Source organism: Mytilinidion resinicola, assembly GCF_010093595.1.
Source record: "Mytilinidion resinicola strain CBS 304.34 unplaced genomic scaffold BDZ99scaffold_1, whole genome shotgun sequence".
NCBI classification, from domain to species: Eukaryota; Fungi; Ascomycota; class Dothideomycetes; order Mytilinidiales; family Mytilinidiaceae; genus Mytilinidion; species Mytilinidion resinicola.
In genome coordinates, this window is record NW_022985437.1 from 1,486,010 (window position 1) to 1,508,843 (window position 22,834).

At 52.0% G+C, this 22,834-nt stretch overlaps 9 protein-coding genes across 9 annotated transcripts; 6 read left to right on the top strand and 3 right to left on the bottom strand.

The window, feature by feature from the left end:
- Positions 1-503: 503 nt before the first annotated feature.
- Positions 504-3,182, top strand: BDZ99DRAFT_493153 (uncharacterized protein; the record flags this gene model as incomplete). The annotated part of the gene is made up of 5 exons (XM_033723210.1): positions 504-754; positions 878-1,461; positions 1,520-1,812; positions 1,875-1,949; positions 2,008-3,182. The coding sequence occupies 5 exons, from the start codon at positions 504-506 to the stop codon at positions 3,055-3,057; spliced, it is 2,253 nt and encodes a 750-aa protein (XP_033584273.1). The 3' UTR covers positions 3,058-3,182.
- A 182-nt stretch (positions 3,183-3,364) lies between these two features.
- Positions 3,365-5,564, top strand: BDZ99DRAFT_565075 (FAD/NAD(P)-binding domain-containing protein). The gene is made up of 3 exons (XM_033727433.1): positions 3,365-3,608; positions 3,659-3,856; positions 3,925-5,564. Exons 1-3 carry the CDS (start codon positions 3,575-3,577, stop codon positions 5,283-5,285), a joined length of 1,593 nt encoding a protein of 530 aa, XP_033584274.1. The 5' UTR covers positions 3,365-3,574; the 3' UTR covers positions 5,286-5,564.
- Positions 5,565-5,805: 241 nt separating this feature from the next.
- Positions 5,806-6,711, top strand: BDZ99DRAFT_457056 (60S ribosomal protein L23). Its single transcript, XM_033718604.1, has 5 exons — positions 5,806-5,863; positions 5,932-5,982; positions 6,104-6,350; positions 6,492-6,569; positions 6,620-6,711. Exons 1-5 carry the CDS (start codon positions 5,850-5,852, stop codon positions 6,650-6,652), a joined length of 423 nt encoding a protein of 140 aa, XP_033584275.1. The 5' UTR covers positions 5,806-5,849; the 3' UTR covers positions 6,653-6,711.
- A 356-nt stretch (positions 6,712-7,067) lies between these two features.
- BDZ99DRAFT_457058 (uncharacterized protein) lies at positions 7,068-8,893 on the top strand. The gene has a single exon (XM_033718605.1). The coding sequence runs from the start codon at positions 7,091-7,093 to the stop codon at positions 8,765-8,767; it is 1,677 nt and encodes a 558-aa protein (XP_033584276.1). The 5' UTR covers positions 7,068-7,090; the 3' UTR covers positions 8,768-8,893.
- Positions 8,853-9,801, bottom strand: BDZ99DRAFT_565078 (S-adenosyl-L-methionine-dependent methyltransferase; the record flags this gene model as incomplete). The annotated part of the gene is made up of 2 exons (XM_033727434.1): positions 8,853-9,395; positions 9,469-9,801. 2 exons carry the CDS (start codon positions 9,799-9,801, stop codon positions 8,853-8,855), a joined length of 876 nt encoding a protein of 291 aa, XP_033584277.1.
- Positions 9,802-10,586: 785 nt separating this feature from the next.
- Positions 10,587-12,081, bottom strand: BDZ99DRAFT_374330 (glycoside hydrolase; the record flags this gene model as incomplete). Its single annotated transcript, XM_033714915.1, has 2 exons — positions 10,587-11,563; positions 11,616-12,081. 2 exons carry the CDS (start codon positions 12,079-12,081, stop codon positions 10,587-10,589), a joined length of 1,443 nt encoding a protein of 480 aa, XP_033584278.1.
- A 1,801-nt stretch (positions 12,082-13,882) lies between these two features.
- Positions 13,883-14,946, bottom strand: BDZ99DRAFT_484223 (S-adenosyl-L-methionine-dependent methyltransferase; the record flags this gene model as incomplete). The annotated part of the gene is made up of 2 exons (XM_033722627.1): positions 13,883-14,140; positions 14,200-14,946. 2 exons carry the CDS (start codon positions 14,944-14,946, stop codon positions 13,883-13,885), a joined length of 1,005 nt encoding a protein of 334 aa, XP_033584279.1.
- A 2,129-nt stretch (positions 14,947-17,075) lies between these two features.
- BDZ99DRAFT_565081 (benzoate 4-monooxygenase cytochrome P450) lies at positions 17,076-19,344 on the top strand. Its single transcript, XM_033727435.1, has 6 exons — positions 17,076-17,201; positions 17,331-17,462; positions 17,519-18,252; positions 18,308-18,584; positions 18,649-18,818; positions 18,893-19,344. The coding sequence occupies exons 1-6, from the start codon at positions 17,127-17,129 to the stop codon at positions 19,053-19,055; spliced, it is 1,551 nt and encodes a 516-aa protein (XP_033584280.1). The 5' UTR covers positions 17,076-17,126; the 3' UTR covers positions 19,056-19,344.
- A 59-nt stretch (positions 19,345-19,403) lies between these two features.
- Positions 19,404-20,900, top strand: BDZ99DRAFT_493161 (Bax inhibitor family protein). Its single transcript, XM_033723211.1, has 2 exons — positions 19,404-20,018; positions 20,076-20,900. Exons 1-2 carry the CDS (start codon positions 19,465-19,467, stop codon positions 20,557-20,559), a joined length of 1,038 nt encoding a protein of 345 aa, XP_033584281.1. The 5' UTR covers positions 19,404-19,464; the 3' UTR covers positions 20,560-20,900.
- The last annotated feature ends 1,934 nt before the right edge of the window (positions 20,901-22,834 follow it).

Below are 22,834 nucleotides of genomic sequence, written 5' to 3' on the forward strand. Positions count from 1 at the left end.
TTAGCGCAGCCTCTGCGGGGTCTCCAGCTCTTCAGGAACACCAAGAGTTACTGGGTATGGCAGAATTGCACATACCGATGTTAGTTCTAGATTTCTCTACGCCTGAAGTCGGACTAGTCGTGTAGTTTCAGCAGCTGAAAAGCGACGGGGCGTTTTTCTAAGACCAATTGAAAAAGCCGCGAGCTGAGATTCAATATTCAATGCATGTTGGGTGATCTACCACATTAAGCCAAGTTGTAAGTCAATACGAACTCAATACACTCATGGACAAGCTCACAAAGCTGTAGGTGTCAGGCGTTCGCATCCAGGTGCACTTGGTATAAATGTCGCAGCTCTAGCACCTATTACGGAATAAATTGACAGTAGACTCACGTCTTATCCCCAGCATCGCTCGATTTTGCCTATCTGATACTCTGTCTTCACCATCAGATCAATTTCAGTTACCATCTTTCTCCTTAATCCATCCAACCCGTCCTTGCGGCAACTCCATTCTGTCTCTCAGCATGCAAAGCAAGACAAAACACGAGTGCGGAAGATGGAGCGTGGAGAATTGGCAAATCCCAGTGCCCCTGGGAGACTGCTCGGTCCATCTGCTTGTGGATAGGTGGGTCAACACCAATGGATTCCAAGTCGCCAAGGCGTTCATCATGGACGGCGGCAAGAACGCCGATACATACAAGGCCTGCGATCAGATACTAAAGGCACTGGACGCAATCGACAAGTTTGTCGGCAACACCAGCTGGAAGTTTGACGTGTGGGTCGTCACGCACTAGGACGAGGATCATTATCGAGGCATCAAGGATCTCCTGGCCAGTACCACCATTCTGAACCGCGGTGGAATTTTGGGTACATTCTTCAACCTCTATTTCGAAGACAGCCCCAGGCTATATTGCGGGGCGGCCATACCAAGCGCGAAAAACGTGCCCGTCTTCGACATTGAAAACTCGAAGTTCGTAGGAACTGCCGGTCAGGTCCTCATTGGCCGTGACATCTTCACTGGATCGCAAATGTTCGACATAGAAGGCGACAACAAGACCATCATTAGATCGTCCAACGAAGACCCGGATCAGCCACGCTTTTGCGTCGTCGGTGCCAATAACTACGGTGTGGGAAGTAAAGAGCCCATCAATCGGAAAAAGCCATCTAAGAACGCAACGTCAATCCTCGCCATTCTATACTGGCCCGGCAAGGGCGGAGGACGCTGCTCCTACTTTACGGGCGGTGATGGAAATCCTAGGGTCGAGACTGAGCGTGTTGCTGTCACTTTGGCAACAAATCAACGGCTAAACAGGCTCCAGAGAGAATTCCAGCTGCCTCAACTGCCTCTTACAATGATGAAGTTGGACCACCACGGCTCATCCCACGAGAATCTATCTGAGGAAAGCCTCGAGATGACGCCATTGGCACTGCTCTATCCTAAACACGTCCTCGTTACTCCCGGCAACCAATACGGTCATCCTAGTAAGTGAAATATGGTTATCCCTTCAGATTTCGGGCCTTGGTGAACTGACGCGGACAGCCTGGGACGTGTTGAAGTTCGTCAAAGAGCGCATGGGCAAAGTTGGTGGCAAGCTCTACACAACGCGCTCCCCCTATTGGGTTACAAAGGACGAGCACACAACCAAAGATATCAACGTCTCTCACTACGGATTCATCATGCCCATGATTAATAAAGAATTGGAATTGTGGCACAAAATAGGAGACAAGAACGTGACTCCCGAGGCGCTAGAAGCTCTCGGTGTAACGCAGGTCATGATTGATCAATTTGAGCATAACAAGGCTCGTGCGGAGCTTCAGGACCAGCTCGAAAAGGTACATAACGTCCGACCGCCCTATGTTCGTATGGCTATATTTTCAGTGCTAACGTGTCCTAGGACGGCAAGATGGTAGGGAAGAAACAAAAGTGGCAAGTCGTTTCGAAGGAAATTATCGACATGGAAAATCTAACGGTATTACTCCTTGCTCAGCGCTTCCACTCCTCCATGAGATTCTACTGACACCTCGCAGAAAACGGATTTGGCGAGAGCCTTAGTGGATCCCGAAAAAGAAGAGCCAGAAATGTCCAAATTGGAACGGGCGCGGCTCATCATGAAACAGAACCGGGAGGACATCCAGGACAGTGCATTTGCAGCATGGGAGTCTATCTGCGAGCAGCCCATCATCTTCGACGGTAACCCGTTCTTTCTTGTACGCTTCTATTTCTCCCACTACGGCTTCGACAACGCCGTTGAGGTCAAGGGCGACGACGGCACCTCCAAGACCTTCGTCTTGGATGATGGCAAGAACACTGTCAACCTGCACAAGTCCGCTCATCTATTTCTTTTCCTCGACTCTATTGACCACGAAAATGGTCTTGCCGACTATAAAAAGTGGTGTGAAGAACAGGAGGCGCTGGTAGCGCAGCCAAAGATGGAACACGCGGAGTTGATCAATGCTCTTGAAGTTCTGCAACTTGAGAAAAAGAAGCTGCAGATGACATTGCATCAGCTTGGTGATGAGGAGGATGAGGAGCTTCAGCCGGAAGAGAAAAAGATGCTTGTGGAAGAGCCTCCTTCTAAAGAAGACGGTGCGGGAGAATTGTATCACCGAGTTGAGAGCAAGCTTTTGGCCATGTTCGAGAACCCGGTGAGGGTGGAAAAAGAGGCGCTGGATTTGGACGCAATTCAACAGCACCAAAAGGAGAACTACCTGCAAAGCTTGCCCGAGCGGAAAGTACCAACGGACAAGTTGAAGAAGCTGAGTGAGCTGAAGCCTGAAGATATGAAGCGTGACCAATGGCTGGATAAGATTGAGTATCTGAGCAAACTTCCAAAGCAGACTCCGAAACAACAGGAAGAGTTGGCAAAATTGAAGGACCGAGAGTGGATCTTCCACCTAGATCGGCTAGTGGCGGAGAGAGCAGAGAAGCTCCAAAGGCAGGAGCAATACGAGGCAGAGCTGCTGCGGTTCCTCAACAAGGATGCCTATCAACCCGACAGTGCTCTCGGAAAGGGCGCAAGAGCTAGGCATGGCGACGAAGACGATAAGAAAAAGAAGACAAAGCGCTCTATTGGATAGTATGTACTTACAGGCAGTTGTTCAGCTACAATCGCGACATACTTTGCTTATTTGATTCATGTTGCTGCAAATATTACCTCGAGACAAAGTTTGCAGTGCTGCTCGAGTCGAGCATGATCAATTCTAGACGATACCGACTTCTTGCTCAGGGTCAAGCGGGCGTGAAACTCCATGAGCCACTCATGACCTTAAACAGTGCTGCTTACATGTGAGAATTTGCCACGATAAGCTTTCAGATAGCAACTCCAGGATACGCAAAGCCTGGCTAAACATGAAAAAGGAGTATCCTTTTGTACTAGTGCTGACCAGACGAAGGAAAAAATCAACATTGACTGCCTATAATAAATAATGTGCATTCTCTGGGGCATTTACCGCCCCCACCAATCTTACACTTCAGAGCTGAACCTGAAGCCTATCTATACACTAGCGCTGATGCTGGCGCCTTTCTATAAACCGCATGATTCTCAGAACCTCCACAGCCTCCTCATTTAATCTATTTCATTAACTATTTTCCATCATGAGCCCTCCCAAAGTCACCATCATAGGCGCAGGTTGGGCAGGTCTAGCAGCCGCACGCACCTATGTCCTATCAACCCAGAAGTCGATCTCACAATCCTCGACGACGACACCTCCGTCGGCGGTGTCTGGAGCAAGGCGCGACTTTATCCGGGATTAATCGCCGATAGCGCAAACGGCTTATTCGAATTTTCGGATGAGACCATGGTAACGGAAAAGCAACCCATCTACAAACTCATTCCGGGCTCTCAGATCCAATCATATTTGGAGGTTACGCAAAGAAGTGGGACCTAACACGTCGCATTCGGTTCGGATCGAAAGTGGTGAAGGCTGAGCGGATAGATAAAGCAGGGAGCTACGAAGGCTGGCGCCTGTTCACCGGGAAGGGCGGTGTTCTCGAATGCTCGAAACTGATCGTGGCGAGCGGGCTCTACTCGAAACCATATACGCCCGATATACCAGGCCAAGAAACGTTCGAAGGTCTGGTTTTGCACTCTAAAGAACTCGGTGCCTCCCACCAAAACCTCGCCACTTCAGAAATTAAATCAGTCATCATAATTGGTGGCCGCAAATCCGCCATTGAGGCCGCGAACATCTGCTTCGCCGCTAAGAAACATGTGCACTGGATAGTTCGACCGTCGGATATAGGAGTCCCTTTCGTCCTGAGTGATCCTGACATGAAGCCAAATCTGATGTCAGCAAATCAAGCCCGGATATTCAGCATCTGGTCTCCGTCCATTTTCTCTACGGACGGGTTTTGGTACAGGTTCCTGCATAGCGGACGTTCGGCGTTGGGAAATCGCGTTTATCGCGGTTTCTGGAGGTTGATGAGCTGGGCCATCACGAGAGAAGTGGGATACGAGAAAAGCGCCAACGGGAAGATAGTGAAGCCTGGAGAGCCGAATGTCTTCCGAACACTGGGTAGCACGAGCTTGTTACAAAAAGGATCAAATCGGTTCCTCGAGGAGCTTCACTCTGGAAAGAATGTGACGGTTCATCGAGCGGGTTTGAAGAGCATGACCAAGGAAGGGATAATATTGGACAACGATGAGGTCCTTGAAGCAGATGCAGTAGTGTTTTGCACCGGATGGAGACCGAGCACTGACTATTTCAGCGATCAGGATGCATTAGACCTCGGACTTCCTGTACATCCGGAAAGTGAAGACCCGGAAGTGGCGAAATATTGGACGCAACTCCTCGAAGAAGCTGATGAAGAGATGGTGAAGATATTTCCGCACATGGCGGACGGCCCGCGGCCGGAATTCGTGAAGGACGCAACACAGTTCCGACTGTATCGAGAAATTTTGTTTCCAAAGCTCCTTGCGCAAGGAGACCGCTCTATCGCATTTGCTGGATTCGTGTCCAGCAGCCAAACAGCGTTCAATGCTGAAATCATGGCTTTATGGGCTGTAGCTTGGCTGGAATGGCTCATGCCCAAATCAAACCTTCCAACCGAATCAATGATGGATAAGGAGGTCGCTAGGACAACAGCATGGATGGGAAGACGATATAGGTCAGGCATTCGCGCTCCAGAGATCGTTTTCGAATCTCAGTCATATTTCGACGTATTGGTGGCGGATCTAGGGTTGGAAGTCAACAGGAAGCAAAAGGGCTTTCTCGGTACTTTCAAAGAGTGGGTCATACCTTATATGCCACATGATTACGCCGGCATCATAGAGGAGTATACGAGGAGTGTGAAGGAGGTCAAATGAATGGTATCGGGCGCTGGCCAGGAAATGACGCATATAGTGCAACTTGAATGCTTGGGATAGAAGATGAAAGAGCGAGAATGAGTCTAAGTACATAGTATCGAATGTGAAAACGGCAGATTTTTGGCTGAAATGTATCATAAAAAAGCCGAAGAAATGAGTTCTCGGGCTGTCGTGGTTTACACAACGTTGAACGAGTGAAAATTGGCGTGAACAATTTGGAAGAGTCTTGGAGCGAAGTGCGTCTATCGGATGAGCGTGATCTCGAGACTAATCCAAGACAGCCTTGATATCTGGGAAAAGGACGTCTTTACCATGCAGATTTATATTTCTTCTTACTATATATAATTAGATGCTCTACTTGAAGAGTCAGGGGTGAGGGGTGGATAGGCAAGGGTCACGTGAAAAAACAGTCTAGCCACTTTTGACTTTAGCGCACCGGAACATTTGTTCAAGCGATTTCCCGAACACAAACGATTTTGATGAGAGATTCTAGCTCTTGACGACGACATCGCAGCGAAGCGCCCCTCACGAATAACGAACCATTTCAACCTCTAATCCGTCGCTATGTCTAAGAGAGGGTACGTTACAAAATCAACAGTCCTGTTCTCTCCGCGACGCAGGTCTAGCTAACTTTTGCGAAATGTAGTCGCGGTGGTGCCTCTGGCAACAAGCTGAAGATGACTCTCGGTCTCCCTGTGTACGTCGAACACCCTCACCCCTTACCTCGCCTCGAGGCTCTCCTCGAACCGATATCTTATTCTGCGGAGCTTTGCGGTATATTGAACGAAACATTACAAGCGGGGCTGATTAAGATACAGCGGTGCTGTCATGAACTGCGCCGACAACTCAGGCGCCCGGAATCTCTACATCATCTCCGTCAAGGGAATCGGTGCTCGTCTCAACCGTCTGCCCGCTGGTGGTGTGGGTGACATGGTCATGGCAACAGTCAAGAAGGGAAAGCCGGAATTGAGGAAGAAGGTCATGCCCGCGGTCATTGTCAGGCAGAGCAAGCCATGGCGGAGGGCTGACGGTGTGTTCCTGTACTTCGAGGACAACGCTGGTGTGGTGAGTTTCTCAGAGTATTCTCCCTCGAATCTTAGAATGGCAGGGAACGGTGTAAGGCCGTACGCAGCGGAGAAGGCTGGTGGGATTGTCAAATAGCGGGGAAACACATTTTCGAGGGCTTTGCTAACTCACGTAACTTAGATCGTCAACCCCAAGGGCGAGATGAAGGGATCAGCAATCACTGGACCGGTCGGAAAGGAGGCTGCGGAGCTGTGGCCTGTAAGTATACTCTTAGATGCTTTGCGATCTTGAGCTAATTCGTATCTTAGCGTATTGCCAGCAACTCCGGTGTGGTGATGTGAGCAGGGTTTCTTCTACTGGTACTTTCGGGGTTCTGGGGCTATGCGGCATGCATCAGAGGCTGTGTCTTCAATAAATACCTGCCACTGGCAACAATCCAAACAAATGAGTAGCTATCTTGGAGCCAACCACAAAATTGAATTGACACGTGAGATTGAGCTTCGCTCGGCGCCGCTAAAACTAGTGTCTAAAGCCTAGAACCTCGCATTCTGATCACTTAGAGATGATTTGTACACTGAAACCCTGCCTTAGCACATGCCTCAAGATTTCCAACGATTTTAAGGGTCTGAATGAAGACAAGTATTACGGAAAGGCTGTCTAAGGGTGATTGGTTGACGCGGGCCTGGCCAAGCCCGCGCGTCCCCTGAATCTGAAGTGCTGTCCCGTGGCTTGCCTACATCAATTCCTAAGCGCCGCATCTCTTCGACCGTGATGTCTCAATGCGTTTTTCGTTGTTTCTGCTCCGGCTCGCCCGGCTTTTGCTACCTCTTTGTGTCATAGCGACGATCTGGCTATACTTATACCCAATCTTCCACGGTTGTGCCTTTCCTATCCCTCCAACATCATGCGCTCCCGACACCTTCGACCCTTCATCCTCCAGCCCTGCAGCGCCATTCAGGCTGCTCGCTCTCGGTGATCCCCAACTAGAGGGCGATTCTTCGCTCCCAGATGCCAACGATCCGGCGTTCCCTAGCGTACGGCGGCTCCGCACAGTCCTCGAGGCACCGACCCCGCTGTCAGAGAAATGGAAGGAGGGCACTGCCTGCGTGTTGAAGTTCTGGAAACATGATATCCTTCATTTTCTCAAGGCAACCCGAAAGCGACTCGACCTATGGGGGAATGACTACTACCTCGCTCATATCTACCGCTCCCTCCAGGATCACACTGAGCCTACCCATGTCTCCGTTCTGGGCGACCTTCTGGGGAGCCAATGGATAGGAGATACTGAATTTGAGCGCCGCGGGCGGAGATTTTGGAATCGCGTGTTTGAAGATGCAGAACGAGTGCCGGATAAGATTATGGAGGACTCGGAATACGGACCTTGGATAGAAGAATTGGGCCATGACGAAGCCTGGAATAAGAGGATCATAAATATCGCGGGCAACCACGACGTTGGATATGCCGGCGATTTGACGGCGCATAGAGTGGAGAGGTTCGAGAGGCTTTTCGGGAAAGTGAACTGGGAGGTCACTTTCACTCTACGAAATCACACACCTCCAACAACATCCAGGTCGACAGGGGACCAAGAAAACCTGGAGGGCACTGAAGATGCTGGATTGGAGGGAAGCGTTTCTGAACCACCAGCAATACGCATTATAGTCCTGAACTCGATGAATCTGGACACTACGGCTATCTCTCCAGAGCTTCAGAAATCGACATACGACTTCCTGAACTCTGCTATTTCAAACTCTCGCCCCGTCGAGGACCACACGACTGCAACGATTCTGCTCACTCACATTCCTCTACATAAGGAAGGTGGGATTTGTAAGGATGCGCCTTTCTTTGACTTCTATAAGTCTGGTGGCATTCGAGAGCAGAACCATCTGAGCCCCTTCGCAAGTAAAGGAATCCTAGAAGGCGTTTTCGGTCTCAATGCCAATGAACACGCTCCTGGAAAGGGTCTGGGAAGGAAGGGAATTGTGATCAATGGTCACGACCACGAGGGCTGCGATGTGGTGCATTACTTGAACCGATCCTCTGCGGCAACTCCTGAGAGCGAGTCGGCCGAAGAATCCGATGCCGACTCTGAGGAGCCACAATGGAAAGCTATGCGCACGCCCAAGACAGGAGGTCTTGATCCCTCCGCAGATGATATACCGAATATACGAGAAATAACCTTACGAAGTATGATGGGCGAGTTTGGGGGCTATGCAGGATTTTTAAGCGCCTGGTTCGACGAGAGTCTGGGTAAGCGTGGCGAGTGGACGTTGGAGTATGCAAGCTGCAGTTTGGGTGTTCAGCATTGGTGGTGGGCTGTCCACGTACTCGACCTCGTCGTGCTGGTATTAGCTGCTCTAGGGGTGATCATATGGACATGGGAGCAGATCTTAGCACCGGAAGTCAAGGTGCCGTCAGAGGATAAGAAGGTGGAAACCGTCCAAGCGCAGAAGAATTAACGATACACGTGCGTCGAATATATTACGTTGTATCAATCATGTTCTATAGATCCTCCTTTGAGCATTCTTCATCTGTACTCATTAATCACTTCTTCCTACCAGTAGCAATCACCGCCTCACCATGACACACCACCTCCCCCTCCGCCCCAAAAATCTCCGTCAACCTCTTCTCTATAACCCCAGTCATGAGCGGCTTACACCGCTCCCTATCCTCCTCACTCCAGTACACATTCTGAATAACCGTCAACGGCATAAAAAGCACCTTACTCGCAAACACCGCCGGCGTGCCACACTTAAACGTCCTCTTCTGCACCACCGCATCCACCGCCTCAAACCCCGCCGCGCTCAGCGTCTCCTTCGTCCACTGCGGCTCCCACCACCTCCCCTTCATAATCGTCCCCATGAACTCCGCCTCGCTCGGGTTCCGCGGCGGCCCCGGCAGCGTCTCCAGCGCATCGCGCACGAACTCGCGGTACCAGTCGATCGTGTGCCAGAACGCGAGGCCGACGGCGCCGCCGGGCGCGAGCACGCGGTGCAGTTCGGCGAGCGCGACGAGGGGGTCGGGCATGTGGCCGATGCCGAAGGTGCAGAAGGCGTGCGTGTAGGCTCCGGAGGGCAGTTTGGTGTCCTGCGTTTCGAAACGGTAGCAGTTAGCCTCGACTGCCGCGAGCAAGAGGGATGGGGGGGGGGGGTTTACGGACCATTCCGTCCATTATTTTCGCTTCTGTTCCTGTCCATCCTTGGTCTTTGATTCGGTTTTGCAGATGCGAGATCATGGCCTCAGATGTGTCGCCACACGTGACTTTGAGGTTTTTCCGCACGTCGTTCTGGTCGCTTAGGAGGTCGTAGAGCTGGTCCGCGACGACGCCGGTGCCGCACGCCATGTCGAAGACGGCGAGGGGGCTGCCGGAATGATTCTGAATACCGGCTTGCTCGAGCGCGGCGCGGGCAAAAGGGCCAGATGCTGCTTCTGCAAGCGCGTACATCTGGGCGACGGAGGGGTCGGCCCAGCCGGCGTTTACGTTGGAGGGCATTGTTGCTGAGCGTTTTACGTAGTGAAGAGAAAATGATGGGTAGGGGTGTAAAGTAGAGAGAGAGAGAGACAAGAAATGCAAAAGAATAGGTATTTATATACGCTTCATACCGCATCCCTCCCTCCCCACCCAAGCATACGGTCTTACATCACTCAACCACCCCTACGAGCTACACCGACTCTAGCATCCAATCTTGTCTTCGAATCAGAGACAGAGGTGCGTAGATATCCTCAAGGTGTTTGGAATTTAGTAGTACTTTCGAGTTTTGGTGCTGACATCCAGATAGCAGGGGAAAGAAGTCGCCGGCGCTAAGCCAAACGGAGACTTTTCAGAGACACTATCCACTTTTCACATTCGTTGCAGCTGAATACGCATACAGTGCGTGCGCTCTGTTTGGAAACAAGACGTCTTCTTTTACTCCGTGGGCTTCCGACTACAGCCTGCAACGAATCCGAGCGGAACGCATTCACTGCTTCAAATGGCGGAGGCAGATGTATGGATTAAGGTTCGCTAATTTCACTGCATTGAGGCGGGGCCGTGGCACTTTACATCAATTCGGCTTGATAAAGCAAAGAGCAAAGTTCATACGATATCAATGCACGTTCTGGATGCCATCGGAAGTATTTACAAATGTTATTCCATGTTCCATCAACAAGCCTCCGCCCTAGCTATCGTACAAGTACGTTCCTAATTTTTGCAAAGCCAAGAAAGCGAAAAAGGTTACTCCTGAGGGTCTAGCGAATGCGACCGGGTATCCAAGTATTGAACCAGTAATAGGAATTCGTTCATATCGTGAAGCGTGCGGAAAGGTCATGGTGTTGATGTGGTGGGAGCGAGTGAAGAAATGAGATGCGGATGATTGGTTGAATAATGCGCCAATGAGATTTAGCCGCAGAGACCAGGGACTGTAAGAGCAAGTCAGCAAGGGCCCATTCCAACATCCATGAAGTCGACCCGAACAACATCGCAACAAAAATGTAGTAAAGAAAGAGCTTGGGATCGAGGGACTTACCATTTCGGGTTGACACGGGCGATGGGAAGATACCCTCTGCCAACAGGTCCTGCATGTCCCACTCCGGTGCGGACTCCGTCTTCCAGGTCCACCAGATCCAGCCAGAGGCCTTCTCGAACGCATCTAGCTGCGCGTTGATGAAATTTTTTATATTCGACTTGTCGGCATCCGAGAGACCGGCGACAGTCCCAGTGTACTTTCCATCGCACGATCCAACGGAAGTCGATCCAGAGAAGGTACCATCGTAGCGAGCACCAATGCCGAGACCATTGAGCCACTTCGCGCAGTCGGTGATGGCGCCTGTGAACTCGCCTGCGATGGTCCATTTGCCGGTGCTTGCCATGTCGTTACCAAAGCTGCACGCGGTTGCCACGTGCTCGCTTGGAGACTGGGCGACGGCATCGTTGTCAAAGATCTCGTAATGGTGAGTGTCGAGGAGCAAACTCCACATGCCGGAGCCCCAGTCGCCCCAGTTCGTCACGCCTTGGAAGGCATCGTGGAAGGTAATGGCGACGTCGGAGTTCTTTAGGTTACCCCAGCCATCCATATAAAATTGGCGTACGGTGTCCATGTTCAGATCCCAACCCATAGGCTCGTTGACGAGCTCGATTGCGGCTACGGCGGGGTGGGAAGCGTGGTCGTCACGGATCTTGTTGAGAACGTTGATGGTTTGATCATAGGTATTACCTTGGGTCCAATCGATGGCGCCAAGGCGACCAGAATTGTCGAAGCCATTTTGGGACCCGGGTGCTTTGTCCCAGTCAGAATGATGAGTCGGAGCTGAAGAGAATAATTAACTTACCACCATGCAGGTCAATCATCACCTTCAGGCCCGCGCCCGCGGCCCAATCCAGAGACTTGCCCAAAACATCATACGCACCCTGGACGTACGGCTCGCCATCAATTGGGATCACACTCCAGTAGCCGATGGGGATTCGGACGTGGTTGATTCCGTGGCTTGCGATCTGCTGGAAATCGTCTTCGGTGATCCACGAGTTCCAGTGATCAGAGAGGCGGCTGAGGGCCTCATCCTTTCCGAGGGTTTGGGTGAGAGTGTACTCGTCCTTGACGGTGTTGCTGTCGGCCCACTGCTCGAAGATGCTCGGCGTTATCCAGGGCTCCAGCACAAACCAGCCGCCGAGGTTCACGCCTCTGACTTTCTCTCCGTTATAGTCGAACTTGAGATCTCGCTTCACCGGAGTCCTAACAGGAATGAGTACGACCGAAATGGGACGAGCAATTGCACAAGACTTACATTGGTGCAGCATTGCTCAACGCGGCGCAGAGCAATAGCGCAGCCGTAGCAGCGGCTCTGAAGCTTCGGACCATAGTCGCGGTGGTCACCAGTAACACGGTGGGTGGTGCTAAAGTGTGTGTGGTTAAGCGATGGTGTAGCAATGCCATTCACTGGCGATAGTAGCATAAAATAGTTGGTTAGGGATGAATTGCTGACGGCAGACGTGCAACGAAGCTTGAGCAAATACACATTGTTCGGGGCAAAGCTGATTTATAGCAGCTCCAGTCGAAGCCGTCGCGTGAAGGGCAGGAGCTCTCCACCACAGACAAGATCAACATCAACAGCTCCCAACTTTCTTGCCGGGTTCATGACGCTGGAGAGAGGGCGTGGGCGCAGCCAGTGAGAGAGGAAGTACAGCCCCACCGTCTGACCTGCAGCGAACGGCAGGCGGCCTCTGACGCTGAGCTGGCGCGCGATGTGCATGGTGGTGAGCTCTCTTTGGGCGTCCGCCGAAGCGGCACGGAGGAACAAGCAACAGCTGGACAAACAAGCTGGTCCCCGAGCTTGCAGGCCCGGGACGCAGGGCTCACCTCGGCCCAGATGCGGCAGTCAGGTACCGCGTCGGGATTGGCTGTCAGAGCGCGCTCATGATGCACGGCTTGCGGAGGGCTGGAGCCACGCCGTCTTGGGCGTTGCTTGGCTTGCGGCCTGCGTGCTTTGGGCCACGATCGCCAGCCTGAGAAGCCGGTTGGAAGGTGTCATTATGCGGGGAAGCTCTGCGGTGTGGCGGCGTCCCTTGCGTGGTGAACCCGGTGACATAATGCATGGAGCTGCTCACCGACTTCGGCACACGAGACAAGAGTCAGTAGCAGCCTCGGAAGTGGCAGTGACCGCGCCCTAGACTTCCAGCACACGATAGCAGACTATGAATATCTCCTTTGGCAGGGCCAAGGTGGCTGTGGAGAAGGCTCTTGTACCTGTGCCCTGTCATCCGACTCCTTCGTGAGAACGGAAGCCGAGCCACAGTCAGCACTGAGAAGCATCAAGCACGCCGCAGACCGGCATCTTCCATGGCAGCTGCCCGATCCTCATCCCCCACCACGAGCCAAAGTGACACTGAAACGATCTGCTTCCCACCGACCACGCGCTGGCCGCCATCGCGCACCCATGGCGTCACACCGCGAACATCATCGCCGCAAGCCCGGCAGATCCTCACCCTCCAGCTTCAGCGCCCGCGATTTCGGCCTCTGACTGCAAATGGGGCAGGTCACAAGCGCGAGCCGATCGCTGGCCCGCTCTGGGAAGAAGTGGTGCCGTTGTAAGGTGTGTATTTATGGTTAGGTAATGACGGTGCGGGCAGCTTATAGTGCTGCACCTATTAGAGCGCCTATAGAAGGCGCCTCGCTGTCATATACTCTAATTTATTGCCGGGCCTAAGCTACTGCGGCTGAAATGCGGGTTTTTTCTGACTTGTCATCTGATGAGAGTAGTACTGCTTGTGCGGGTGGTGTAGTAGCACTGAGACTTCACGATGCGGAGAATCTCGGCTTTCTAAGTTAGGAAGCTGCTTGCATCAGCTGAGCCGACGAAGTTTCGTGTGTAGGATCTGTGATGGAGTTGATTTGAAGCGTTTGCATGTCACACAGCATCGTCGAGTCCGTGATGACAGTGTGCGGAGTCGAAGATGTAGGTGGTATCGCCATGGAGAATTGAGGCCGAGGTTGAATCACTGACCTCACTGTGGTATATTGTGCACTGTTGCTCACCGAGCCCATCCACTAAAGCATGCATAATGGCGTAAACATATATACTCCAACTGCGCAAACGCTCCGTCACGTAGTCGATGCCAGCCCCGGAGACAGAGGTTTCCTCCCATAGACCACGTGCAGGTTGCAGTACGAGTGCACTTGTCGGTTCTTCAAGTCTTTTCGGACGCCTGCTAGATGGACCTGCGTTGCCTCGTTGCTCCAGCCCAATACGCGTGTAAATAACGCCAAGGAATATGCCTCAACTGCCATGAGCAGCGAGCACAGGTTGTATCGACCGATTTCCTTCATCCTCGGGTCTTTGGGCCATGGAGATGATGGAACCTATAATAGTGTAAGTGTCAGAATCATATCACAGTCTGTGACCTAGGACAAGTATCCACCTTGTAAATGTCATCCGTCACATCCTCAAACCCAGCATCAATCATTGTCTGTTTATGCGTCTCGGCAATGTTCATCGGCTTCTTGAACATCTCGCTCGCCTTGTGCAGATGCTCTATGTATTCGCAAAACGTAGGCGCCAGTTTCAGTGTGTCGTCGTCCGACTTCAGCGTTACCTCGAATTCCTGTAGCTCGAGCCACCCCCCAGGCGCCAAGTGTTCATACGCCTGTCGCATCAGCTTAGGCCAGTCGCTGATCGATCCGCCCAAGTCGCGAGTGTGGATGTAGTCAAAAGGTTTGCTGTAGACCCACGGGAATTCCGCATTTTCGATCTGAAAGTGCAGATTGGGTGGCACCCATGAAGGCTGAATGGGTGAGAGATCCGTTCCAAGAACTTCAGCTTCGGGCATATCATCAGCAAAGTCAATGGCCCAGATCCCAGTTCCTGTGCCGACGTCGATGACTCTCTGTGGGTTCTTGATGGGCGCGAGAAACAGCTTGCCGCCTAGTGTGAGGTTGCGAACGTGGTGTAGGAGGTCCTGCCGGTCTTGCTCAGCCTCGTCGTTTGGCAGCACGTATTCGCCCTCGCGATAGCCGTGATATCTGCGACCGTTCTCATACTTGTAGTTCTTCACTGCAGATGCTAGAGAGGTGCTGTAGCTCGACGTGTCTGAGAAGCTGTCATCAACGCCCGAGTCGTTAGAGTCAGCCTCGAGCAGCTGGGCGGGCGGGTCAGTGGCTGTCGCCATGATGTCTGGTGGGATGGAGGTTAGGAAGATAAGGAGGCCTCAGCGGCGGCAGAAGCTCCGGCGGACATGACGACTTCATATACCTCACGCGGTTTTTTCTTCTAGGGCTGGGTAGGCAACGTGTGGGACCCTTGGACTCCCGGGAACCTGGGTTGGTGTGGAAGCTACAAGGGGGCTACCTGAGCGGGCTGCCGGCGCTCCCTGCAAGCGTCTCTGTTAGTGCTTACAATCGCCACATCGCCACATGAAAACAGTGCTTATTCAGTAACTAATATTTCGTTGGGCCGCCATCAGCAGCAATTACAGCAAGGCAACGCTCCCTCATATTGCCCGTATACTTTTCAAATTCTTCGGGCTCAAGCTTCTCCCATTCCTCCTCAGCGTACTGCCGTACTTCCTCCTTTGTTGTAGGAAACCGGCGTTGTATTCTCCCCTTCAACAGCCGCCAAACGTTCTCAATTGGATTCAAATCAGGGGAATTCGCCGGCCATTCCATTACAAGCATGCCGTTCTGTTCCCAGGCCAGGCGCGTCGCTTTTGCTGAGTGAATTGAGGCATTATCCTCTACAAGAATAGGCTGGTGTCGTAGTGTCTGCCATAATTCCCATGCAAAAGTCTTGATATTGGGGCATATATAGGTACGGTAGACGTCGCCGTTTATCGTCTTTCTCTTGTATCCCAGTTCAATTGACCAGTCCTTTTCAAAAACAACCAAAGGCCCCTTATTCCTATGGGAGATGCTGCCATGAATCATCCAGCTAGAATACCCCCTAAATTTAGGGACACAGCAATTAATATCGTATTTCTCCTCAGCACGCCTAGTAACAAAGATCTGGCCTCCTCCGGTTCGAATGGACGCTTCATCGGTCCAAATTACTGCTGCCCACATCTCGGGAGTCCATTCCAGATGAGAATAGGCCCATTTAAGACGGGCCTCTCGCTGCTCAGGCGTGATAAGGGGCTTCTCTGTTGCAACACGCCGGAAATAGCCCTCTTTTTCAAATGCCTTATATAGGGATCGCTTGCAGGCAGAGACCCCCTCTAGCATTGCAATCTCCTCTAACGGCTTCCTTCGGTGGATACGATCAAGCTTAGCCCGGGCAATAAGGCGCTGTCGAGTTGGAGTATCAAGATTCGGTTTTCTCCCTCTCTGTTTTTGAGGGGTCCACGGATTCTGGAGAGAGAGAGCATTGGATATAGTTCTGTAAGGCACACCAAGAGAGGAACCGATCCTTCGGTTATTCCAGCCAGCGTATCGAGAGAGGGAGAAAGCAATATCACGCTCTCGGTAGGAGAGACGGGTGCCCGGATCTCGAAGAATAGGATATTGAATTGGCCGTGGATGGTGGCCATTGTTCCGGCGTACAAGATTCGGCATTTTTATGATATAAAATACAAGGGCCCCTGCCGTTGTTTTATATTATCTAGCTATTCTGGTGGCTTCTGCAGATTTATAATACGCTTACTGTGGCTAAAACAACGCCAGCGCTAGCAGGGAGCGCCGGCAGCCCGCTCAGGTAGCCCCCTTGTAGGAATGTGGCTTCAGCTGGGTTTCTACGGATCTATTCTCGCCAAAAACGCGGTTCGTCCTCGCCGAGGACGCTCTCGATGACCGTGATGCATAGGCAAGTGTATAAGCTGCATTTTGACACAATTATTAGGTAGGACTACGACGAAGCGTGGAATAGAAGGGAGGCAAGAGGGAAATGTCACCCGCAAAGTATGGTACACCGTTGGCGCACGGGCGGGAACGGCGGGAACTAGAATCTCGACAACGGCGCGAGCTGTCGAGCTGAAGAGCTGAAAAGAAACCATGGTTCGTATATTGGGCCGTCGGACCCTTAGTTTCTACAGAGAATGCACATTGCCGTACTCAGCGGCCAAGTTAGCGCTTTCTCATCGTGATATTACTTACCTCCACAGGTCCTTTACTTTCATAGTCCGCGCACGTCACCCCTAGCGCTCACCTCGCGTGGAGAAGGAGATAAGACGCCGCAGCGGGGACTGGCAAGCCAAATCCGTAAAGGAACGCCTGCAGGCGCCTAAAGCATGCCTCTTGAACCGTCATGCGGCCCGGTCCTCTCGAGGGATCCCGGCTGCTTGAAACCCGGACATCATCGTCCGCTCAGCACTGTTCACTGTCGTACAACCACGTTTCAACGCCTCTCCAGCAAGCAGTCATGTCAGCATGGCTGACAGGTACCGCGTGGTCGGGAAACCCGGCCGTTCTTCTCGCGGGCGCTTTTGTTCTATTGGTAGGTTCAACTTCTGAACGCTCTCTGTGGACAGGTTCCCTGGTTGAGCAAACAGAGTCCTTCCAACCGTTGATCGAAACCACCAGGACCCTTGTTGTCAACTAGTACGATGGCTAACGTTTTTCACAGTTTTTACTACAATGGGTGTACAAAGTAGTGTATAATCTCTATCTAGCCCCACTGCGGAACTTCCCTGGACCAAAGTTGTGGGCCGTCTCGCGCCTTCCCTACGCACTCTCTGTCACGAGAGGTCACCACCATGTGAGTAACAGGATTATTCCCAGTCATACCTCAAGGAAGTTTAGTGACCCCGTTAGCTTGATATTCTAGAACTACACAAGCGCTATGGCTCTGTAGTTCGCATCTCGCCTCACGAATTAGCCTTCAACTCTGCCCAAGCGTTCCGAGACATATATGGATTTCGCCCTGGACATCAAAGCTTCAGGAAGGATAGGACCCATTACGTCTATCCTCCGAATGGGGTCGACCATCTCGTGTCTGCCGTCGATGATGGCGTACACGCAAGACACCGTAGACTCCTCGCGAATGTCTTCAGTGAGCGAGAGTTGAGAGCACAGGAGCCTCTGATCCGAGGTTATGTAGACCTCTTGATCTCTAAGCTGCAGCTCCAGATCCAGGAAGGGAAGGGGGCCAGTGTCGACATAAGGAGCTGGTTCAACTACACGACCTTTGACGTCACAGGCGACTTGATGTTTGGAGAGTCCTTCGGCTGTTTACGAGACAGCCAACTGCATCCTTGGATAGCCCTAATATTCGCATCGATGAAGGCCCTTGCTTTCCTGGGCGCGGTCAATCAGTACCCTGCTTTTAGTGCGGTCTTGCAAAAGATGATACCTGCAAGTATCATTCAGAAGGGAGTCGACCATTTCAACCTTAGCGCAAGAAAAGTCGATCGGCGCCTAGAGATGGGCGCTGAAAGACCGGACTTCGTGTCTGCCATACTCAAGAACGGATTGAGTGAAAAGGAGGGACAATATGCCGAGGCTGAGACGATAATGACGAGAGCTGAGATTCACTCAAACGCCTTTATGTATGTGAGGCCCGATACCGATTTCGATTATTCGTTTGTGCTGACATGAGATAAGCTTGATTGTTGCAGGCAGTGAGACATCTGCGACACTTTTGAGTGGTGCCATATACTACCTCTGCAAGAATCCGTCAACTATGGAAAAAGTCCTGGAAGAGATCAGGAACGCGTTCACTGCAGACAACGACATCACCTTTTCGAAAGCCACGACACTGTCATACCTCAACGCCGTGATTGAGGAATCGCTTCGAATCTATCCACCATTCGTGACCAGCCTGGCGCGACTCGCTCCTGCAGGAGGTGATACCGTTGACGGCCATTTCATTCCCGAGAACGTGAGTTGCTAGTTTCGACGAATCTAATCTCATTTGAAAACGGAAAAACTGACCAGTCCAATAGACAACCGTGGCGTGTCACCACTACGCATCGTATCATTCCCCTTCGAATTTTGTGTCGCCGGATGATTTTGTTCCGGAAAGGTGGCTCGACACAGACTCGCGATTTGCAGAGGACAAGAAAGATACCGTCCAAGCTTTCAGTCTTGGGCCAAGGAACTGCATAGGAAAGAAGTGAGTAGAATCCCTGTTGCGCCTCCCATCTTGGATGGTCCTTGAGTAAGACCTCATATTGACCTCTTGCGTAGTTTGGCGTATGCCGAAATTCGCTTGATTCTATGCAAGGTTCTTTTCAATTTCGACATTGCACTCTGCCCTGAAAGCGAACATTGGAAGGATCAAGAGGTCTACTTTCTTTGGGACAAGCCCCCTTTAGTGGTGAGTCTGACGGAGAGAGCCGTGACAGTATAGGATTACTATTGCAGATGATACATACATTACTTCGCGGAAGAGTAGACAGGAACTTCGAACCAGCATTTTCAAGTTTTAACGAGCTTAGTTAATAAACGAATTGAAGATGCGACTGAAGAGCAGCTGAAGGGTGAAGTCCTGCGCGTTTCCGCATCAGACGCTCTTAAAAGTCCGGGCCTCTCTAGAATTTCTAATTGTGCTCAAAGTATATCCAGGTCATGCAACCGTGATGAAGATACTATTGAGTGAAAGCGGCGGAGATGGAGCGTATTGTCGAGAGTTGTAGAAGCTTCTCGGCGCTCGTAGTGGCAGTGGCGCACCACCTCTCAACTTCGTCATCGCCCGCACCTTTAAACCACCACCATCCCCACCTCTCCAACGACATCTTACCCCATCGAACTCAATCAAGATGGCGTTCGTCCTACCGCGCACCTTCACCATCTCGGCGACCCTAAAGCAGGCGCCAAAAGCTTCGCGGTCCGCTTTCCGCGCCTTCCACAGCTCGCCACCGAAAACCTCGAACTTCTTCATATCCAAGACCTCAAACTTCTCCACATCTAAGCCCATCGCGCCCGCGCTCTCCAAGTCCCAAAATGTTTTCCGTGCCACCTTCAGGAGGACGTACATGCAGCAGGCGCCCCCTATCGCCCCGACCGGCGACCTACGACAGCGTCTTCTATACGGTGCTGGCATCTTTGGGGGAACACTTCTCGCTATAAATCTGGTGTTTAACCGTGAGACGCGAGAGGATGGCGGCATGCCTGTCTACGAGCGAAGCTACTTGAACGACACCTTTCTGCATACGGGGTTGGGAATCGGTATTATTGGTGTGGCGGCGCGAACGCTGCACATGAACGGATGGAGCTACAGGCTCATGGCAATGAACCCGTGGGTGGTTCTGGGCGTTGGACTAGTCGGTAGCATTGGGACTATGTACGGGACTATGGCTACAAGCCCTACAAAGTGAGTATTTTTCCAGATGAACGGATTTTACGGTATGAGATACTAACAAAGACACAGCTACATCCAAAAGTACACCCTCTGGACCGGCTTCAACATCACGCAAGCCCTCCTCCTCTCGCCCCTCATGTTCTACAATCCCGCCATCCTCGCCCGCGCCGGTCTCTACACCGTCGGCATGATGGGCAGCATCGCCTTCGTTGGCGCCACCGCCAAGCAGGAGAAGTACCTGTACCTCGGCGGACCACTCCTCGCCGGCGTGGCCATCGTCGCCCTCTCTGGTCTGGCGCCTATGGTCATCCCCGCTACCGCTGCCCGCACGCTCATGTGGACTGAGAACATCTGGCTATACGGCGGTCTCGCCGTCTTCGGAGGCTTCACGCTGTACGATGTGCAGAAGGTGCTGCACCATGCTCGACTCGCGGAGCGTGGTGTGATTGCCAAGGACCCGGTCAATGAGTCTGTCAGCCTGGAGCTTGACTTTATCAACATCTTCATCCGGATGGTGCAGATTCTGGCTATGCAGGGGAACAGGAGGAAGTAGGCAATCGTGCATTTGATGGAATGGGTTCGAGCGTGAGCAGAAGTGAAGCAAGCACTTATATCAGGAGGATGGGCTTTTTGGAGACGGCGTATGGAGCTGAAATATAACATTACCACTCGTCCTCCCTTGAGGAAAGTTGGCCTCCTTTCTTTATGTGGTCTCCGCTCTTAGTGGCATAGGTAATCATAAAAGAAAATACAATATCCTAGAACTCAACTTGCGCGTAGATTATGTCCAGATCCGGGCTTTACTGGGTCCGAATCTTCAGGCCTTCAAACCACCTGAGCCACCTTATGCATATGCACGAATTCAGGAGCTAGATGCAAAGATTCAAGGACAATATATCAACTTGTAATTACTACTGACCTAAAGCTAGGTGCATAATCTACTACACCCTAAAGTAAGACTGCATTCCGTGCTTTTTACCGGCCAATTAAACCCCGCATGCCACCTTATGCCTATGTACGAAATTAGAAGCAGGATGTAAAGGTTTTGAGAGCGTATATTAGCTTGGAGTCACTGCTAATCTGAAGTCGGATGTATATTCTACTACACCCTAAATCAGGTCCACGTTGCTTGCTTCTTGCTAGCATACCGGACTGTTCGAGCTACCTCACGCCTATGCATGAAATGAGAAGCAAGATGAAAAAGTTCTGAGAGCGTATATCGGCTCGTAGTCACTGCTGATCTGGAGCTATATGTATGTTCTACCAGGCCGGCAGACTAGATTATGCCTATACAACACAGGACTATCGTTCTAGAAACTCGCCCCATCTGTCAACTTCTCCTAGTAGACGCTCGGCCTTCTGCCACGTTCACCTCCTCCCTCCGTACTGTAAGGCCACGTACACCTCCTAGCGCCGCTTTTCAGGCCTTCCAGGTCTTGTAACTCAGCGAGCTGAAAAGGTATCATTTGTCGGCAGTGTGTAAACACTACAGCCTCCCGACCTCAGAGCCCTAACACAAAAAACACGTGCATATTCCCAATAACCCCACGAAAAGCGGCAGAATCCTTGAAGCAAGCTTGCGGCAAGACACATCATGCGAACTATGTGTGGCCGTTTGCTTCATGGCCAGTACAACGGTGTCATGAAGTGATTGGGGCGTGTGTGAGTCGTGAAAGGGAGCCCATGTGCCAGATGCGGCCAGTGTGGGGAACATGCAGCGAGGAGGGTCACGTAGCCTAGATATATAGCTGTAAGAGTCGGGATATAGTGCGGGCGTTGCGGCCAGATCTATGAAAGGAGTGGAGTGGAGGATGGAGGAGGCGGCATTAGCTCGGAAGCCTGTAGCACGCTATACACATCTGCGAAGAAACGGCCAGGCACGAGAGACTATCGGCATCATCAATGTGCCAATGTGTTAGTATGTGTCAGTATGTGATCTGCTGTGGATATCTTCAAGTTAGTCTTTAACGAAGCGACCAGCAGGCCTAAGCTCCTCCCAACAACACCACCAAACATGTCACAGCAAACAAGGACCAAAATCCCAAGGAAAAGCGTTACACACTGTATGTATTGTGCCTACATCGCCAGTCGTGGGTACTCATTAACCGCCTGCCGAACTCTCAAAGCCGCATAGATTCCGATGTTCCAACTCATCGTGCAAACATAACGCCACGCCCTTGGGTATCCGCTGCCATCGATTGATGCAAGCCGCTAGGAAATCTGCCAGTAAGGCACGCTCGCTCCAAAAAGACCACTCGCTGGTGGTGTCCAAGACCAGTCATTTCGGTCCCGCTCGCTGTGCGCCTCGCGTTGCCACTAAAATTATCCCCGGCTCCTCCGTTTACCTCCCCTCACCTCACATGACCACGCACTTGATAAGCCTCCGTCCTGGACTGGCGTCCTCCGTAGAAGGATGAATGTGTTGCAAACGGCTCTGGGCACGGCTCTGGGCCCGACTCTGGGCCCGCGGAGGTGCCGTCATGGGCTCTCGGTGTGAGTGGACTCCTGCATGCGGCGCGGTGATTAGAGATGGCAGCATCGGCCGCCTCGTATGCTGGCCTCCACTCGCGGCACTCAGACCAGTGTTATGAACACTAAAAGACTCGGCAGATGCGACGCGTCTGGTCCCACGACGACTTGACGCTCGATTCAGCGAGGCGAGTTGCTGATCAGATGGCTGGTACCGCGCCGGCCTAGAAGCGTCGCCAAGTATCGGGTTTCCGTCACTCCTCATGTTTGCTAGCGTTGATAGATGGGAAGTCAAGTGCGACGGACGCCGGGTTGGGGTAGCGGCCGACCGAGGGAAATATTCTTGCCCTGAGTTCGCA

Coding starts and splice junctions, on each gene's coding strand:
- BDZ99DRAFT_493161 (XM_033723211.1), top strand. CDS start 19,465: ATGGCGTTCGTCCTACCGCGCACCTTCACCATCTCGGCGACCCTAAAG. Junction 20,019..20,075: donor ATGGCTACAAGCCCTACAAA/GTGAGTATTTTT, acceptor ACAAAGACACAG/CTACATCCAAAAGTACACCC.
- BDZ99DRAFT_565081 (XM_033727435.1), top strand. CDS start 17,127: ATGTCAGCATGGCTGACAGGTACCGCGTGGTCGGGAAACCCGGCCGTT. Junction 18,585..18,648: donor GCCATTTCATTCCCGAGAAC/GTGAGTTGCTAG, acceptor CCAGTCCAATAG/ACAACCGTGGCGTGTCACCA. Junction 18,819..18,892: donor AGGAACTGCATAGGAAAGAA/GTGAGTAGAATC, acceptor CCTCTTGCGTAG/TTTGGCGTATGCCGAAATTC.
- BDZ99DRAFT_457056 (XM_033718604.1), top strand. Junction 5,983..6,103: donor ATGACTCTCGGTCTCCCTGT/GTACGTCGAACA, acceptor ATTAAGATACAG/CGGTGCTGTCATGAACTGCG. Junction 6,570..6,619: donor AGGCTGCGGAGCTGTGGCCT/GTAAGTATACTC, acceptor TTCGTATCTTAG/CGTATTGCCAGCAACTCCGG.
- BDZ99DRAFT_565075 (XM_033727433.1), top strand. CDS start 3,575: ATGAGCCCTCCCAAAGTCACCATCATAGGCGCAG. Junction 3,609..3,658: donor AGTCACCATCATAGGCGCAG/GTTGGGCAGGTC, acceptor TCAACCCAGAAG/TCGATCTCACAATCCTCGAC. Junction 3,857..3,924: donor TTTGGAGGTTACGCAAAGAA/GTGGGACCTAAC, acceptor TAGATAAAGCAG/GGAGCTACGAAGGCTGGCGC.
- BDZ99DRAFT_457058 (XM_033718605.1), top strand. CDS start 7,091: ATGCGTTTTTCGTTGTTTCTGCTCCGGCTCGCCCGGCTTTTGCTACCT.